The sequence below is a fragment of the Piliocolobus tephrosceles genome, chromosome 12 (genome assembly GCF_002776525.5).
Source record: "Piliocolobus tephrosceles isolate RC106 chromosome 12, ASM277652v3, whole genome shotgun sequence".
In the NCBI taxonomy this organism is placed as follows: Eukaryota; Metazoa; Chordata; class Mammalia; order Primates; family Cercopithecidae; genus Piliocolobus; species Piliocolobus tephrosceles.
The window spans coordinates 53062729-53079018 of record NC_045445.1 but is presented as its reverse complement, the minus strand read 5'-3'; the positions used below and the strand labels follow the sequence as shown (position 1 = coordinate 53079018).

The following is a 16290-nucleotide window of genomic DNA, read 5'->3' as shown; positions in this document are numbered from 1 at the left end:
AATAAATATAGATTCAGAGTTAATAAAAGAAAGACTTTTCTTTAGCTTCAAAGAATAATATCTTTCCTTTAAAGCTCCAAGTTGCCATGTGTATGCATATGCACACATACTTCTTTTTTTTCTTTTTTTTTTTTTTTTTTTTTTTGAGACGAAGTCCCAGTCTTGTTGCCCAGGCTGGAGTGCAATGGCGCAATCTCAGTTCACCACAACCTCTGCCTCCTGGGTTCAAGCAATTCTCCCTGCCTCAGCCTCCAGAGTAGCTGGGATTACAGGCACCCGCCACCACAACCGGCTAATTTTTTGTATTTTTAGTAGAAACGGGGTTTCTCCATGTTGGCCAGGCTGGTCTCGAACTCCTGACCTCAGGTGATCCACCTGCCTTGGTCTCCCAAAGTGCTGACATCACAGGCGTGAGCCACCATGCCCAGCCTCATATCCTTCTTTTTACATGTCTTCCCATTTCAGGGTTCCCAGCTCTATTCCAACCATCCTTCTCATATCTCAAAAGAATAAGATAAGAATATTTAATGTTTTTCATATAAGCTATAACTCTTTTCCATTTGACTTTCCCCAACCCTCTTTACATTTTAATCAAAAGAAGTATTTATTTGAGCCCCAGCCATATATCCAGCAATTTATTAGAAACTAAAAGAGATGGCCAGGTGTGGTGGCTCACGCCTGTAATTCCAGCACTTTGAGAGGCAGAGGGGGGCAGATCACTTGAGCCCAGGAGTTCGAGACCAGGCTGGGAAATACAGTGAGACCCCCATCTCTCAAAAAAAAAAAAAAAAAAAAAGTAGCCGGGTATGATGGTTCACGCCTATAGTCCCAGCTACTCAGGAGGCTGAGGTGGGAGGATAGCTTGAGCTCAGGAGTTCAAGGTGGCACTGAGCTATAATTGTGCTACTACACTCCAGTCTGGGCAACAGAGTGAGATGCTCTCTCTTAAAAAAAAAAAAATTGGGAGGCCGAGGCAGGTGGATCACCTGAGGTCAGGACTTTGCGACCAGCCTGGGTCGCCTGGCCAACATGGTGAAACCCCATCTCTACTAAAAATATAAAAAATTACCCGGGCATGGTGGCACACATCTGTAATCCCAGCTACTCAGGAGGCTGAGACAGGAGAATTGCTTGAACCCAGAAGGTGGAAGTTGCAGTGAGCCAAAATCGTGCCATTGCCCTCCAGCCTGAGAAACAAGAGCGAAACTCCATCTCAAAAAAAAAAAAAAAAAAAAGAAAAGAAAAAAAAAAGACAGCAAAGACAGTCCTTTCCTTTAAGCAAATCAGGAACCAGATTTACTTTAGAAACTTGGGGGTATCAAGTTTCATGTTGCCTTTTCCTAAATAATTAAATAGGTTGATTGAGAATATCAGGTACTAAAGCCAACTCCAGATAAGTAAAATTTCATGTAGTGACCAAGTAAAATATAAGGGCACCTACCATATCCACATTGAGGCCTGGGACGGATTTGCTTCTGTCTCCCAAGGAGCCACTTTCATGTCCCACATCTTCTGGGCGAAGATCTATCACAGATTTAGTGTACTCTGAGGGGAAGACCAAAAAAGCCAAATCAAAGAGACTTATTCATACCAAGAGCCCATCAAGGGTACTCAGAACTTCGGTCCCAAAAGACCAGTAAGGGAAACCAGTTACCTGAAGGCCTGAGGATTTTTCTGGTGTTCTTCTTAAATATCATCTCACCCTCATCCACAAATACCACATTTTGACCTCCAGGCTGAGTTTCCTAGGAAGGAACAAGGGCAAGAAAATGGAAAAGGACAGATGGATAGGAAGAAGGAGTGAGTAAGGAATGACAGTCTGAAGAAGAATAAGGCTCAGATTTTCACTAAACTATGATAAACTTAAAGGAAAGATTAAATGCCTAGAAATAGTACAAAACATATTTCCTCACACATTTCAACCAAAACTTTAGCAAATGCTCCCAAATGAATCTGAACTGAAATTTGTTTAGTTGAAATTCCTGATTTAAATTCTGCCTAAGAGAATGGAGGGAGGGAGGGAGGGAAGAAAGAAGAAGAGAAGAGTGAGGGGGAGGGAGGGAGGGAGGGAAAGATGGAGGGAGACAGGGAGGTGAAGGAGGAAGGGAAGGAAGGGAGGGGAGGAAGGTGGCTCAATAACCTGAAACTTACCTTTTCTACTTGAGATTTGGGAGCAGACATCTTCTTCCATTCTGGAAAGAGGCCAGATTTATCCAGAGAGTCTCTCCTGGAGGTAGATTCAGAAGTTGTAACTAAGTCACCTCCTACCCTTCCCCTTCTACCCAGGAATCAAAGCTCTATGGAAGGAAAGCCAGTGGCTTGGGTCATCGTAATAACCAAATTCAGAAGGTACACTTCGCATGTGATTTACCTGGAAGGAATGCAGAAGATCAGAGAGGCAACTTTGCACAAACACAAACACTCATACCCTCATTCTTAAGGGACAGCAGCATCAGTTGCTACTGGGCTAAGAAGAATACTCCAAGGTACTGGGGGAACGGACTAGGGATGCCAATATGTTCCAAGAAGCTGTGCTCAGAGCCAAATAGGTAGACGTGCTACTTAAAAGACTTCTGGTGAGGACACAGAAAATACTTCGTTCAACTTCCTGAGGACAGAAGTCAGGAACACTGATGCTGCAGAACAAAATCACAACTTGAGTTCAGAGGAGATGAGGGAAATGGGGAGAACCCTACCTGGAGGTGCTATCCGAGTCAGCTGTGAAGCTATCCAGACTCTCACTCTCAGCTTCCAATGCACTCTTTCCACTTTTCAGCTTTGGCACTTCAAATAGCACACTAGAATAAAAACCAAGAGCCAATATTGAAAGGAAGCAGGTTCTCCTGCCTCTAGTCAGGCGTCTTTCCAATCCACTCACAATCGTAGCCTGAGTGATCTTTCTAAAATAAATATGAGTATACTTTAAACATATAATAAATAAATTAATTAAGAAATAGGGTCTCACAATGTTGCCCAGGCTGGAGTACTGTGGCTATTCACAGGTACCATCATAGTGCACAACTCTCTAACTCCTAGGCTCAAGCAATCTTGCTGCCTCAGCCTTCTGAGTAGCTGGGAGTACAGGCATGTACCATGGTGCCCAGCTGGGTATACTTTTTTGTTTTTTGTTTTTTTTTTTTTGAGACAGAGTCTCGCTGTGTCTCCCAGGGTGGAGTGCAGTGGCACGATCTCGGCTCACTGCAAGCTCTGCCTCCTGGGTTCACGCCATTCTCCTGCTTCAGCCTCTAGAGTAGCTGGGACTACAGGTGCCCACCCCCAACACCCGGCTAATTTTTTTGTATTTTTAGTAGAGACACGGTTTCACCGTGTTAACCAGGTTGGTCTCAATCTCCTGACCTCGTGATCCGCCCGCCTTGGCCTCCCAATTACAGGCATGAGCCACCGCACCCGGCCCTGAGTATACTTTTAAAACTCTTCAGTGGTTCCCCATTGCTGTTGGGATTTAGCCGAAACTCCTTAGCATGGCAAAAAAAATCCTCATGATTTGGCCCCTGCTCACCCTCTCCAGCCTCATCTTTCACCCCCTACTCCTCTTCAAGCTTTATATTTTAGAAAGACAAAGTTATTTTGTTTCTCTGAATATCCTGAAGCTCTCCATCTTCCCTCTTTTATCTGCCTAAGATATTCTTTTCACAATGGCCATTTTTCTTCACCTGGCTCAATCTACTCCTTCTTCAGGTCTCTCCTTATATGTCAATTCCTCCAGATCTCTCTGGCCACGCCCCCATCCTAAGTCTGGATTAGTAACCTTCCTCTGCGCTCCCATAGCATCCTAATTTCTTAGTAACAGTCACCACATATGTAACTATTTATGTATTTTAAACAAATGATTTAATTGGTTCAATAATTTAAACAAATTAATGTCTTTCTCCTCCATTCGACAAAGTTCCATAAGATCAGTGACCACCTATCTTATTTACTGATGTGTTCCCAGTGCCTTGAAAAGACACTAGCATAGAGTACGCACTCAAGAATTTTTATTGACTGAATTACTGAATAAATGCCCTCAGTGGGACTGAGATACATCCATAAATAAGCAGTATGTCTAGAAGACAGTATGCAGGTGACCAGAATTCTTTTTTTTAGCTTAATCGCCTTAATGATGGATGACTCTGGGCATTCAAAACACCAGTTCTTATCTTTCAAGGGAAGGACACCATTCCTGGGCCCCTTACCTCAAAGAATTAGTGAGAGCAGCAGAAAAAAAGGAAAAAAAAAAAAATCCATTCTTCCTCAAATCTCTCAAATAACTTCCCTTGGCTCCCGGGACACCACATTCTCCTGGTTTCCTCCTCCAACCTCACTGGTTGCTGCTTCTCAGTCTCCTTTGCTAGTCCTGCCTCCTCCCATAGACCTCTAATATTTAGATTATGTCCAAACTTCTTCCTCGGGCTGCTCCTCCTCTCTATCTAGAATTATTCCTAAATGATCTCATCTAGTCTCATAGCTTTAAATATCCTCAATAAACTAATAACTCAAATATATGTATTTTTACTTATTTTTTATGTTTTTTGAGATGGAGTCTCTGTCACCCAGGCTGGAGCGCAATGGCACGATCTCGGCTCACTACAACCTCTACCTCCTGGGTTCAAGCGATCTCCTGCCTCAGCCTCTTGAGTAACTGGGATTATAGGCTTGTGCCACCATGCCTGGCTAATTTTTGTATTTTTAGTAGAGACAGGGTTTCACCATGTTGGCCAGGCTGGTCTTGAACTCCTGACCTCAAGTGATCCATCTGCCTCAGCCTCCAAAGTGCTGGGATTACAGGCGTAAGCCATCATGCCCGGCCTCAAATTTATCTCTTACTCAAACTCCAGACTTGTTTTCCCAATGGCCTACTCAATGTCTCCACGTGGATGTCTCAAACACAGCAAGCCCAAAACCAAAGCCCTAATCTTCCCCCAAAACTGCTCTTCGCTCTGTCTCATCAAATGGCAATTCCCTTCTTTCATCTCTCAAGTCAAAAATGCTAAAAATCGTCTGTTATTCCTCTTTTTCTCACAATACAAATCAAATCTTTCAGCAAATCCTCTTCAATGTATACCTAGACTCTGATCTGTTCTCACTGCTCCACTGCCGTTACTCTGGTCCAAATCACCATCATCTAGCTCTTGGATGGTTGCAGTAGCCTCCTAACCAATCCTGCTTCTTCCCTTGGCTTTGGCTTTCCCTCAACAGCCAAAATGAGCTTTTCAGACATAGAACTATCATATGACCCAGCAATTCCACTCCTGGATACCTACCCAACAGAACTGAATAATATATGTCCACACAAAAATGTTACATGAATGTTCATAGCAGCATTATTCCTAATAGCCAAAAGGTGAAAACGCCCTAAATGTCCATCAATGCATGACTAGACAAACAAAATGTGGTACATTTATATAATGGATTATTCATCAATAAAAGACAATGAAATTCTGATACATGCTGCAACATGGATGAACTTTGAAATCATTATGCTAATTGAAAGAAGCCAAACACAAAAGGCCACATATTGCATTACTGCATTTATATGAAATGTCTAGATTAGGTAAATCCATCGAGACAGAAAGCAGATTAGGGGCTGGGGTAAATGGAGGTGACTACTTAATGGCTATCGGGTTTCTATTTGGGATGGTGAAAATGTTCTGAAATTAGATCATGGTGATGGTTGCACAACATTCTGAAGGTACTAACAATCACAGAACTTTGTACTTTAAAATTGGTAAAATGATTTTGTTATGTAAATTTTACCTCCATTTTTTAAAAGAAGACAAAATAAGGCTGTGTCCCTCAGAGCCATCCTTCTTACTTGGAGTAAAAGACAGAATGCTTACAAGTGCCACCAAAGTCTTAACATGATCTGCTTCTCACCCCATCTCTGTCCTCATCTCCTTCCTCAGCCTCTCTTGCTCACTCAGTTTCAGATTACTCAAAAGTGCCAAACAAAAACTCATCCTAGGATCTTTATACCTCCTTCTTTCCCTATCTACGTGCTCTTTCCCCAGATACCCTAAGGGTTTGCTCCCTCATTTGTTTCATATCTTTGCTCAAATGTTACCTTGTTAAGACTTGCCCTGGCTATCTTAAAGAAAACAGTATATGTACACACATTCATTCCTGGCACTCCTTATACCTTTGGTCTACTTCATTTTCTCCACAGCACTTGTCAGCGTCTGAAATACCATACATTTACTTGACTATCTGTTTATCTCCCACCCCAGAAATCTAAGCCCCACAAACAAGGGGCCTTGTATTCACCAGTGTATCTCAGGGTCTAGAACAATGCCTGACACATAGTAGGCATTCATAGATATTTGTCAAACAAACAATCAAATAGATGCACAAAGAATGAAGTAACCAAAATATATAATGTCTTAGCCAGTAACGAATAAACTCTCCAAGTTGGCACATGATGTTTGAAACAGTTCTGTGAAAACAGACAGCAGGGTTGAAATCCTAGGACTTGCAAGAGGTGAAATATCGGTCATTCCTTGAAAGATATATTAGCTGTATGGTATAAGATATAGCAAGGGGGCTTGATTTCACTTTTTACTTCAGAATTGTCCTTTTTCCCCTTTTGCCCCCAACCCCCCCCCCACCAAAAAAACCCAAGCAGAACCATTCCTCCAGCGAGGTACTTTTAACGATGGCCCATGGAGAGTGTTTTTTGCTTGTATTCTTTTCCAAAAGATTAATACATACCAATCCAGAGCTAATACAAACAACCCAAGGGCAAAAAAGCAATTATTTGACATCTGTGCAGTAAAAAATAGACTAAGAGATGGGAGCCCTGGGCTCTAACTATCTGTATGATCTCAGGTAAATCACTTATCCTGCTTTCTTTTCTGCAAAAATAAGGTGGTTGAATTAAATTATCTCCAAGGCTCCATAATTTCATGGGAAAGATCATTTATGGTCACTTAATCTGTTTTCATGTTTAGGATAAATAAGAGTCTTCTGGGTCCAATGAGACAAGAGATCACAGACAACCAGAAGCAGTAGGTTTCAGAAATTACATTCTGACTGATGATGTCAGATGTGTTAATCAGGTTCAGCAAATAAAAGCCATTCTTATCCTTAACTCACAAAGAAAAAAGGGGGCCTCATCACCTGGAACAGATGAGTCACCCACCCAAGGCTGTGTAGATAAAAATTACAGGACATATATACAATGAAACATCATACAGATGTCAAAAGAATGAAACAGATCCTTGGTGCTGACACAGAAAGATGTTCATGTTATATCTTTCTACAATTTTTTTCTTTTACACTTTGAGTAATAACTGACAAAAATAAGCTGCACATGTTCAAGTGTGCAACGTGACATTTTGACAAATGTAGACATCTGCGAAACTATCACCAGAATTAAGTTAATGAACATATCTATCACTCCCAAAGGTTTCCTCCTGCCCCTTTCTAATCCCTCCCACCCTTCCTGTAAGTGTTGATCTGCTTTCTGTCACTGCTTTCTAGTTTGTATTTTCTAGATTTTTATACAAACAGAACCATATACAGTATGTACTCTTTACTGCTTGGCTTCTTTCACTCAGCATGATTGTTTTGAGATTCATTCATGTTGTTGCATGTATCAATAGTTCATTTTTTCCACTGCTGAGTAGTATTCCATCATATAAACAAATCGGTTATCCATTCACCTCCTGATGGACATTTGGTTACTTCCAGGGTTGGGCTATTACAAACAAAGCTGCTATGAACATTCACGTCGAAGTCTTTGTACAAACATACGTTTTCCCTTCTCTTGAGTAAATACCCAGGAATGAAATGACTTAATCACAAGGTAGGTGCACAACAAACTTTTTAAAATACTGCTAACTGCTTTTCAAATTAGCTATGCCATTGTACATTCCCACCAGCAGTGTATAAGAATTCTAGTTGTTTATAACAGCAAGAAGTAAATGTAGAAAAGAAAAATTTTTTTAAATCCAGTTGTTTTACATCCTCACCAACAATTGGCATGGTTAGTCTTTTTAATTTTAGTCATTCTAGTGGGTATGTTGTAGTATCTTATTGTGATTTTTAGTTCAAATTTATTTAATGACTAAAGATGTTGAGCATCTTTTCATGTGCTTATCTGACATCTCTATATTGTCTTTGGTGAAATGTCTGTTCAAATATTTTGTGCATTTTCTATGAGATTGTCTATATTATTGAGTTTTTACAGTTCTTTTTCTTTCACTTTTTTTTCACTTAACATGTATATAGGATCATCCTTTTTTTAAAAATAAGAAATTAAAAACTTAGGAACCCAACCCATATATGTATATTTAGACAGTTTGGTAGTCCACATGCCAAAACTATTCACAACTATTAACGATAATTATCTGGGGAAGAGGCAGTGAGGTTACTGGAGGACTTACTTTATACATTTCTATACTGTTTTTCAACAATCATATGAAACATGATAGTCATTTCCCTTTGGGTGAGTGAAAGTTTGTGAAAAAAACACACACACCATACAAAAGCTAAAAATTCACTGCCACAACCAAATGAGTCAAAAACAAAGCCTCAAGTCACAGATTTCAAAAAGTCATGCCTATGAAAACAGAAGATTTAATTCAGCAAAACTCTTAAGTAATCCCTTCCAATGTAGCAAGTTGCAGATTAAGTGAGTGAGTAGTCAAGAAAAACAGAAGTCTTCAAGATTTATAGCCCCAGGTACCACTGTAGAACCCCAACAGAGACAGACAAGACTGCTGCAAAATGTCATCTCCCAGAGCACTGGTATGAGCTAAGGGATTAACCCAGATCTGGGACAGGTAAGCGCTGAACCAGGACATTTAAGAGAATTTCAAGAGACCAAAACTCAGGACCCCAAGTTGCCTTCTGCACCCACCCCTTCAGGTTACAAGGAAAGAAATATAAAAAGCAATATTCAGTCCTTAAACTAAAGTACAGCTGGGAATGGAGAAAAGATAAATTGTTTCAAGTTGAGGTAAGAAGAAGAATTCACATACACTGTATCAGAGGAAACAAAAGATACAGAGAAAACTTCCCATATTAAAGTTGAGTGAAATGAAGTAAAATAGTCTGGCAGATATATAAATAGCCATGGGGTGGAGAGAAATTAAAACAATTTGCAAGATGGATGAAGAACCGAAGAACTGTGTCTGGAGAAGAATTAACCCTAGTAAAACAAGTAGGTTTCATGTGAGTGCTTTACACTACAGGGGAACTAATAATATAAATTCAATAAAGTGCAAGAATTCAAATACAAGATGATAAAACAAAATAAGAGAAAGAAGATTAGAGCAAAGAACAAATCGAAACCTAAATAAGAAAATTTACTCAAATAATTAAATTGGAAGCAGCAAAAAGTAAGGAAGGGAAGGGAACGGGGCATGGGAAGGGAAATAAACTGAAAACCAAACTAATAGCATGGAGGAATGGGTTGGGCTAATCACAGTTAGTTGCTTTCACCATTTTTCCTATTCCATTCACTAATAAAAGAAAACGACAAAAATAAGAGGATAAGAAAATCCAGTATCTCTGAGGTGGAGAACTTAATAAAACAGAAAGAAAAAGAGTTCAGAGATATGATACAGAAAAATTTTCCAGCAATGAAGAAAGAACTCATCAAGGGTATATCACATATAGGGAAAAATGATACAGAATGATCACCATTGAGTTACAATCTTGTTAAATTACTAAACTTCAAGAAAAAGAAAAGAAAATTTTCAGGCAAGTCTAATCTCTCTCTCTCTCTCTCTCTCTCTCTCTCTCTCTCATCCATAAGAAAGAAAAACAAGAGTCAAGGTGTCCTCAGACTTCTTCACAGTTACATTCAATGGAAGAAGACAATGGAACAATGTCTACAATATTCTGAGGGAAAGAAAATGTGGCTCAAGAATATAATATCCAGCCAAGATACCATTCAAGTATAAAGGCACCTGGAAGACATTCTTAACATGTAAGAATACAATAAATATAGCACCTGCAAGCTCTTCTTGAAGGAACTCCTCAATGACGAAATCCAGAAAACCAAGAAATAAATCAGAAATAGAGAAGTTGTGGTATAAGGCCTGGTTGTAAGCATACAATCCTTTTAAGTATAAAACTAAAAGGAAACAAACAGATAAAACAAACAGATGATTTTTTTTTTTTTTTTTTTTTTTTTGAGACGGAGTCTCGCTGTGTTACCCAGGTTGGAGTGCAGTGGCACGATCTTGGCTCACTGCAAGCTCCGCCTCCCGGGTTCACGCCATTCTCCTGCCTCAGCCTCCAAGTAGCTGGGACTACAGGTGCGCACCACCACGCCTGGCTAATTTTTTGAATTTTTTTGTAGAGATGGGGTTTCACCGTGTTAGCCAGGATGGTCTCGATCTCCTGACCTCGTGATCCGCCCGCCTCAGCCTCCCAAAGTGCTGCGATTACAGGCTTGAGCCACCACACCCGGCCACAAACAGATGATTTATGGTTATATAAGAGAATGTAAATATTATAAACCCCGACAAAGGAAAAGTAATTTGAGTAACAAATAGCGGGGCCAGAAGAAAATAACTGGAGGGAAGTGTAAGAAAGCTAACTGCTTCCTCTTTCACAGTAAAGCATCCACTGATAATGTTAAATATTGAAACAGGTAGATTTTTAAAATGACCACTAACTCCAAAGTATCTATCTTAGAAAAATGAAAACAGGCCAGGCATGGTGGCTCACACCTGTAATCCCAACATTTTGGGATACCAAGGCGGGTGGATCACTTGAAGTCAGGAATTCGAGACCAGCCCAGTCAACATGGTGAAACCCTGTCTCTACTAAAAATACGAAAATTAGCTGGGCTTGGTGGTACATGCCTGTAATCCCAGCTACTTGAGAGGCTGAGGCAGGAGAGCTGCATGAACCCAGGAGGTGAAGGTTGCAGTGAGCCAAGATGGTGCCATTGCACTCCAGCCTGGGCGACAAGAGCAAAACTCCGTCTCAAAAAAAAAAAAAGAAAAGAAAAGAAAAGAAAATATACATCCACACAAAACCCTTAATGAAAGTTCATAGCAGTATTACGTTTTTTATTTTGTTTTTTTTTTTTGTTTGTTTGTTTTTGAGATGGAGTCTCACTCTGTTGCCAGGCTGGAGTGCAATGGCACGATCTTGGCTCACTACAACCTCCGCCTCCCGGGTTCAAGCAATTCCCCTGCCTCAGCCTCCCAAGTAGCTGGGACTATAGGGACGTACCACCACATCTAGTTTTTTTTTTTTTTTTTTTGTATTTTAGTAGAGATGGGGTTTCAACATGTTGGCCGGGATGGTCTTGATCTCCTGACCTCGTGATCCACCCACTTCAGCCTCCCAAAGTGATGGGATTACAGGCGTGAGCCACCGCGCCCGGCCCAGCGTTACTCTTAATAACCAAAAAGTAGAAACAATCCAAATGTTCTTCAACAGATGAACAGATAAAATGTGATAAATACATATCATGGGTATTATTTGACTATAAAAAGGAATGAAGTTCTGATACATGCTATGACATGGATGAACCTTGAAAATGTTAATGTTAAGTGAAAGAGGTCAGTCAAAAAGGGCCATATATTGTATAATTCCATTTACATGAAATACCCAGCATAGGCAAATATATAGAGACAGAAAGTAGACCAGTGATTGCTTAAGGATCAGGGAGGGTGATAGCTAAAAGGGTAAAGGGTTTTTTTTTTTTGAGGTGATGAAAATTTTCTAAAATTGATTCAGGGGATGGTTGCACAACTCAGTGAATAGACTAAAAACTATTGCATTGTACACAAAAAAATGGGCAAATTGTATAGTATGTGAATTATATCCCAATAAGGCTGTTACCAAAAAAGATCCACTAAAAAAGTGGCCAATTGCTCTATGGCTTTCATAATATTTTTTCTTAAGCTTAGAGGAATGTTAACAACTAATATCTTTTACTTTAAAAAAAATTTGTATGAAGATGAGCTATTCTTTCATTTTATTTTGGTGTTTTATTCTATTAAATTCAAGTAAAATTAAACAAGACGATTTTAATTTATTATACTATGATCCAATATTAAAAGGATTTTTCAGTTTTTCCATCCGGTCAACCCGTTATGTATATACATAGAAGATACATGAAATAATTTCCACATAATGTGAAAACTGGGGTAGTAGGAATGTGGGTGATTTGTTGCTTAATAATGAGTATGTGTTATTTTTATTTGTCTTCAAATTGTTCTTATAAAGAACAAACTATTCAACCTGAGAAAGCTGACTGCAAACTGTAAAAAATAAAGAACTAAGTGAATATACCAAAATGTTAATGTCTACATATGAGCAGTGGGATTAGGAATGATTTTTTCCCTCCTTTACTATTTTCTGTACTTTTCAAGTTTTCCTATAATAAACATCTATTATTTTATAAACAGAAGAAGTAAAAAGAATAGTAAAAGAATTAAAGGGATATTGTAAGCATTTCTTTAAACAATTACTTGATTCTTACCTGGGCTCCCTCTGCCGCTCCTGAATAATCTTTCTTCCTGGCCAGATGTCACCCATCTGTGTCTGATGAAGGAGGGACTGTCCCACTGTCTCTCTTTTACTCACTTCAAGACAAACAGAAGTATGCCAGGGTGGTGGTTATGAGTAGGAAAAAAAAGGAAACAACCCTCATAGCAAATCCCCTGAAGTACACCATGCTTGCAGAAGGGATGACAATACAATCTTTGATTCTCCACAAACTGGCTGAGCCCATGGATTTAAGATGCCACCAGTCAGAATACACTAGGATTCCATACCAAGAACTATCTCTAGACAGGTCCAGTACCTGCAGGTTTGTGGCGCAGGGACATCCTGATTAGCTCACTACCTGTGCGGTAAGCAAAACGATTCACTTTCTGGTCATAAAACCAGTCCCCAGTTGCTTTCTTCAACTCTCTGGGAAGAAATAAAAGAAAATGACAGATGGATAAAGAATGGTTCTTGTCTAATAAAGGCTAAGGAAAGAAATTGTCACCACAACCAGGGCCTCATCTCCTCTCTATTCAGCCATAGGTGACACTCACATTTCCTTGGCGCACACCTTGCACCTCCAGGTACCATTGCTTTCCTGTATGCGGCAGTCCCGACACACCAGGTGATTACAACCCCGACAAGTATTGGTTTTGGGACTCAAACGGCCCAGGCTCTCCTGGCACCGGGCACAGGTCCGATCACTGTAGTGCTGGCTGCCCCTCTTGGCCCCTTTCCTTTTTATCTCCAGTAACTCATTCTTTAGTCGCCTGCCAAGACCCAAAAAAGAAGCATAAGTGGATTCAGGATATACATAGATTGGATGGAGAGGGGTTGAAAGGTAAACAGAATAAGACTATTTGGTTCTGTGGAAGCAACAAACTCAGAGCCCAACATGACCCAATAAGTAGTGGTAAACATCACATATACAAATTCCTATGAAAGTCAGGTGGGAGACATAAGGAAAAGCCCAGACATCATTGTCAAAGACCTGGGACCCTATGCGTTTTGGGGAACTCTTACTTAATCCTTTTCTCATCTGCTTTCCGGACCTCCTCATCTCGCTGTAGAACACTGAGAATCAAATCCTTTTCTTCCTCAGACAGAAAAGAAAGGTCCAGTAACTCCGACATGATTCATTCAATTTTTTCTTCTACTCTTCTTTCTTCAAAACAACTAGACAAGGAGAGCTACCAGAGTTCCCTGAAATGACAAAAGAACTAATTTCACACAGATGATTTACTCAAGAATAGGCCCACAGCCCTAAACCCTTTCAATAGGTTACTTTCCCCGTGAGCCAAGCTAAAGAGACAAAGTAGAAGTATCTGACCTATTTACTCTTCCTACTCCCATCCGAATCATGCCCTGAAAATGAAGAGTCCTTGATTTTTCAGAAAGAAAAAGTTATTCATGACTCTGGGAAAAGGATTGGTTATTCAGTATATGCATCTTAGTCTGGAAAGAACATAGAACAGCTGAGTCAATCTCCCCCTCCACCAAGTGAGTCCTCAATCATCCAATTTTTAATACTTTAAATGTTCTCAAATCTCAAGCCTATTAACCCAAATAACCAGGCAGCTGGTCTCTGCAGTGAAGGAGAAAAGCACATGAAGGCTCCTGCCAGTTTCGGCCCAGTTCTTTATTCCTGACCAGCTTCCATTCTCCCAGGAGTCAGTCAGCTTTCTGCTATGCTTCGAAACTTCCACCACCTACTCTATCTCTCAAGGTTCTTATCATACTAGTACTCTAGCACTACCTCCAGGATATCTTTCCCAAATTCATGAATACTTATTGAGCACTACTCTGACAGGCATTCTGTAAAGTGCTGGGGATACAAAGATGAGTAAGGCACAGTTCCTACCCTTACGAAAATCACAGAGTAGCAGGGCAGACACACACACATAAATACAGTACAACGCATTAAGTGCTATCAGAGGGATTATAAATTAAGTGCTATGAGAACTTAGGGAAGAAAGTAACTCATTCTATCTTGCATAGAGAGAGGAAAGACAGCAGCGTACATGGGAAATTTTACAGAAGAAGTGGATTTTGCCTTATCAGAGGACAAATTTCCTGGTAGGAAAGAATGGTAGGAAAGATAGTTTGGGCCCAGATTATATAACTCTTTTTTTTTTATTATTATTATACTTTAAGTTCTAGAGTACATGTGCACAACGTGCAGGTTTGTTACATATGTATACATGTGCCATGTTGGTGTGCTGCACCCATTAACTCATCATTTACATAAGGTATATCTCCTAATGCTATCCCTCCCCCCTACCCCCTCCCCACAATAGGACCCAGTGTGTGATGCTCCCCTTCCTGTATAACTCTTAAAAACTTTATTTAAAATTTTAAGAATTTTGGCTCAGCATGGAGGCTGTCAAATGTAATCCCAGCACTTTGGAAGGCTGAGGCAGGAGGATCGCTTGAGCCCAGAAGTTCAAGACCAGCCTCGGCAACACAGGGAGACTCAGTCTCTACAAAAAGAAAAATCAAAACTCAGCTGGGTGTGAAAGTTCACACCTGCATTCCCAGCTACTCGAGAGGCTGAAGTGGGAGGATTGTTTGAGCCTGTGAGGTTGAGGTTACAGTGAGCCAAGATCATACCAACACGTGTGGCCCACTCTAGCCTGGGCAACAGAGCAAGATCCTGTCTGGAAGAAATTTTTTTAATCTTTTTTTTTTTTATTTTTTTTTATTTTTATTATACTTTAAGTTCTAGGGTACATGTGCATAACGTGCAGGTTTGTTACATATGTATACATGTGCCATGTTGGTGTGCTGCACCCATCAACTCGTCAGCACCCATCAATTCATCATTTATATCAGGTATAACTCCCCAATGCAATCCCTCCCCCCTCCCCCCTCCCCATGATAGGCCCCAGTGTGTGATGTTCCCCTTCCCGAGTCCAAGTGAGCTCATTGTTCAGTTCCCACCTATGAGTGAGAACATGCGGTGTTTGATTTTCTCTTCTTGTGATAGTTTGCTAAGAATGATGGTTTCCAGCTGCATCCATGTCCCTACAAAGGACGCAAACTCATCCTTTTTTATGGCTGCATAGTATTCCATGGTGTATATGTGCCACATTTTCTTAATCCAGTCTGTCACTGATGGACATTTGGGTTGATTCCAAGTCTTTGCTATTGTGAATAGTGCCGCAATAAACATACGTGTGCATGTGTCTTTGTAGTAGCATAATTTATAATCCTTTGGGTATATACCCAGTAGTGGGATGGCTGGGTCATATGGTACATCTAGTTCTAGATCCTTGAGGAATTGCCATACTGTTTTCCATAATGGTTGAACTAGTTTACAATCCCACCAACAGTGTAAATGTGTTCCTATTTCTCCACAGCCTCTCCAACACCTGTTGTTTCCTGATTTTTTAATGATTGCCATTCCAACTGGTGTGAGATGGTATCTCATTGTGGTTTTGATTTGCATTTCTCTGATGGCCAGGGATGATGAGCATTTTTTCATGTGTCTGTTGGCTGTATGAATGTCTTCTTTTGAGAAATGTCTGTTCATATCCTTTGCCCACTTTTTGATGGGGTTGTTTTTTTCTTGTATATTTGTTTGAGTTCTTTGTAGATTCTGGATATTAGCCCTTTGCCAGATGAGTAGATTGCAAAAATTTTCTCCCATTCTGTAGGTTGCCTGTTCACTCTGATGGTAGTTTCTTTTGCTGTGCAGAAGCTCTTTAGTTGAATGAGATCCCATTTGTCAATTTTGGCTTTTGCTGCCGTTGCTTTTGGTGTTTTAGACATGAAGTCCTTGCCCATGCCTATGTCCTGAATGGTACTACCTAGATTTTCTTCTAGGGTTTT

General features: G+C 40.2%; 1 protein-coding gene across 2 annotated transcripts in view; it reads right to left on the bottom strand.

Annotated features, from left to right (window-relative positions):
- The window catches only part of SYTL4 (synaptotagmin like 4), a 62729-nt gene that overhangs the window by 14042 nt on the left and 32397 nt on the right, over positions 1–16290 (bottom strand). For both annotated transcript variants that reach the window (XM_031936626.1, XM_023202913.1), the window contains 8 exons: positions 13483–13662; positions 13014–13229; positions 12776–12885; positions 12452–12554; positions 2697–2798; positions 2152–2227; positions 1655–1745; positions 1442–1545 (listed from right to left, as the gene is read on the bottom strand). In XM_031936626.1, the coding sequence (XP_031792486.1) occupies positions 1442–1545; positions 1655–1745; positions 2152–2227; positions 2697–2798; positions 12452–12554; positions 12776–12885; positions 13014–13229; positions 13483–13592 (912 nt within the window). In that variant the 5' untranslated portion in view covers positions 13593–13662. The remainder of the gene's footprint in view (positions 1–1441; positions 1546–1654; positions 1746–2151; positions 2228–2696; positions 2799–12451; positions 12555–12775; positions 12886–13013; positions 13230–13482; positions 13663–16290) is intronic.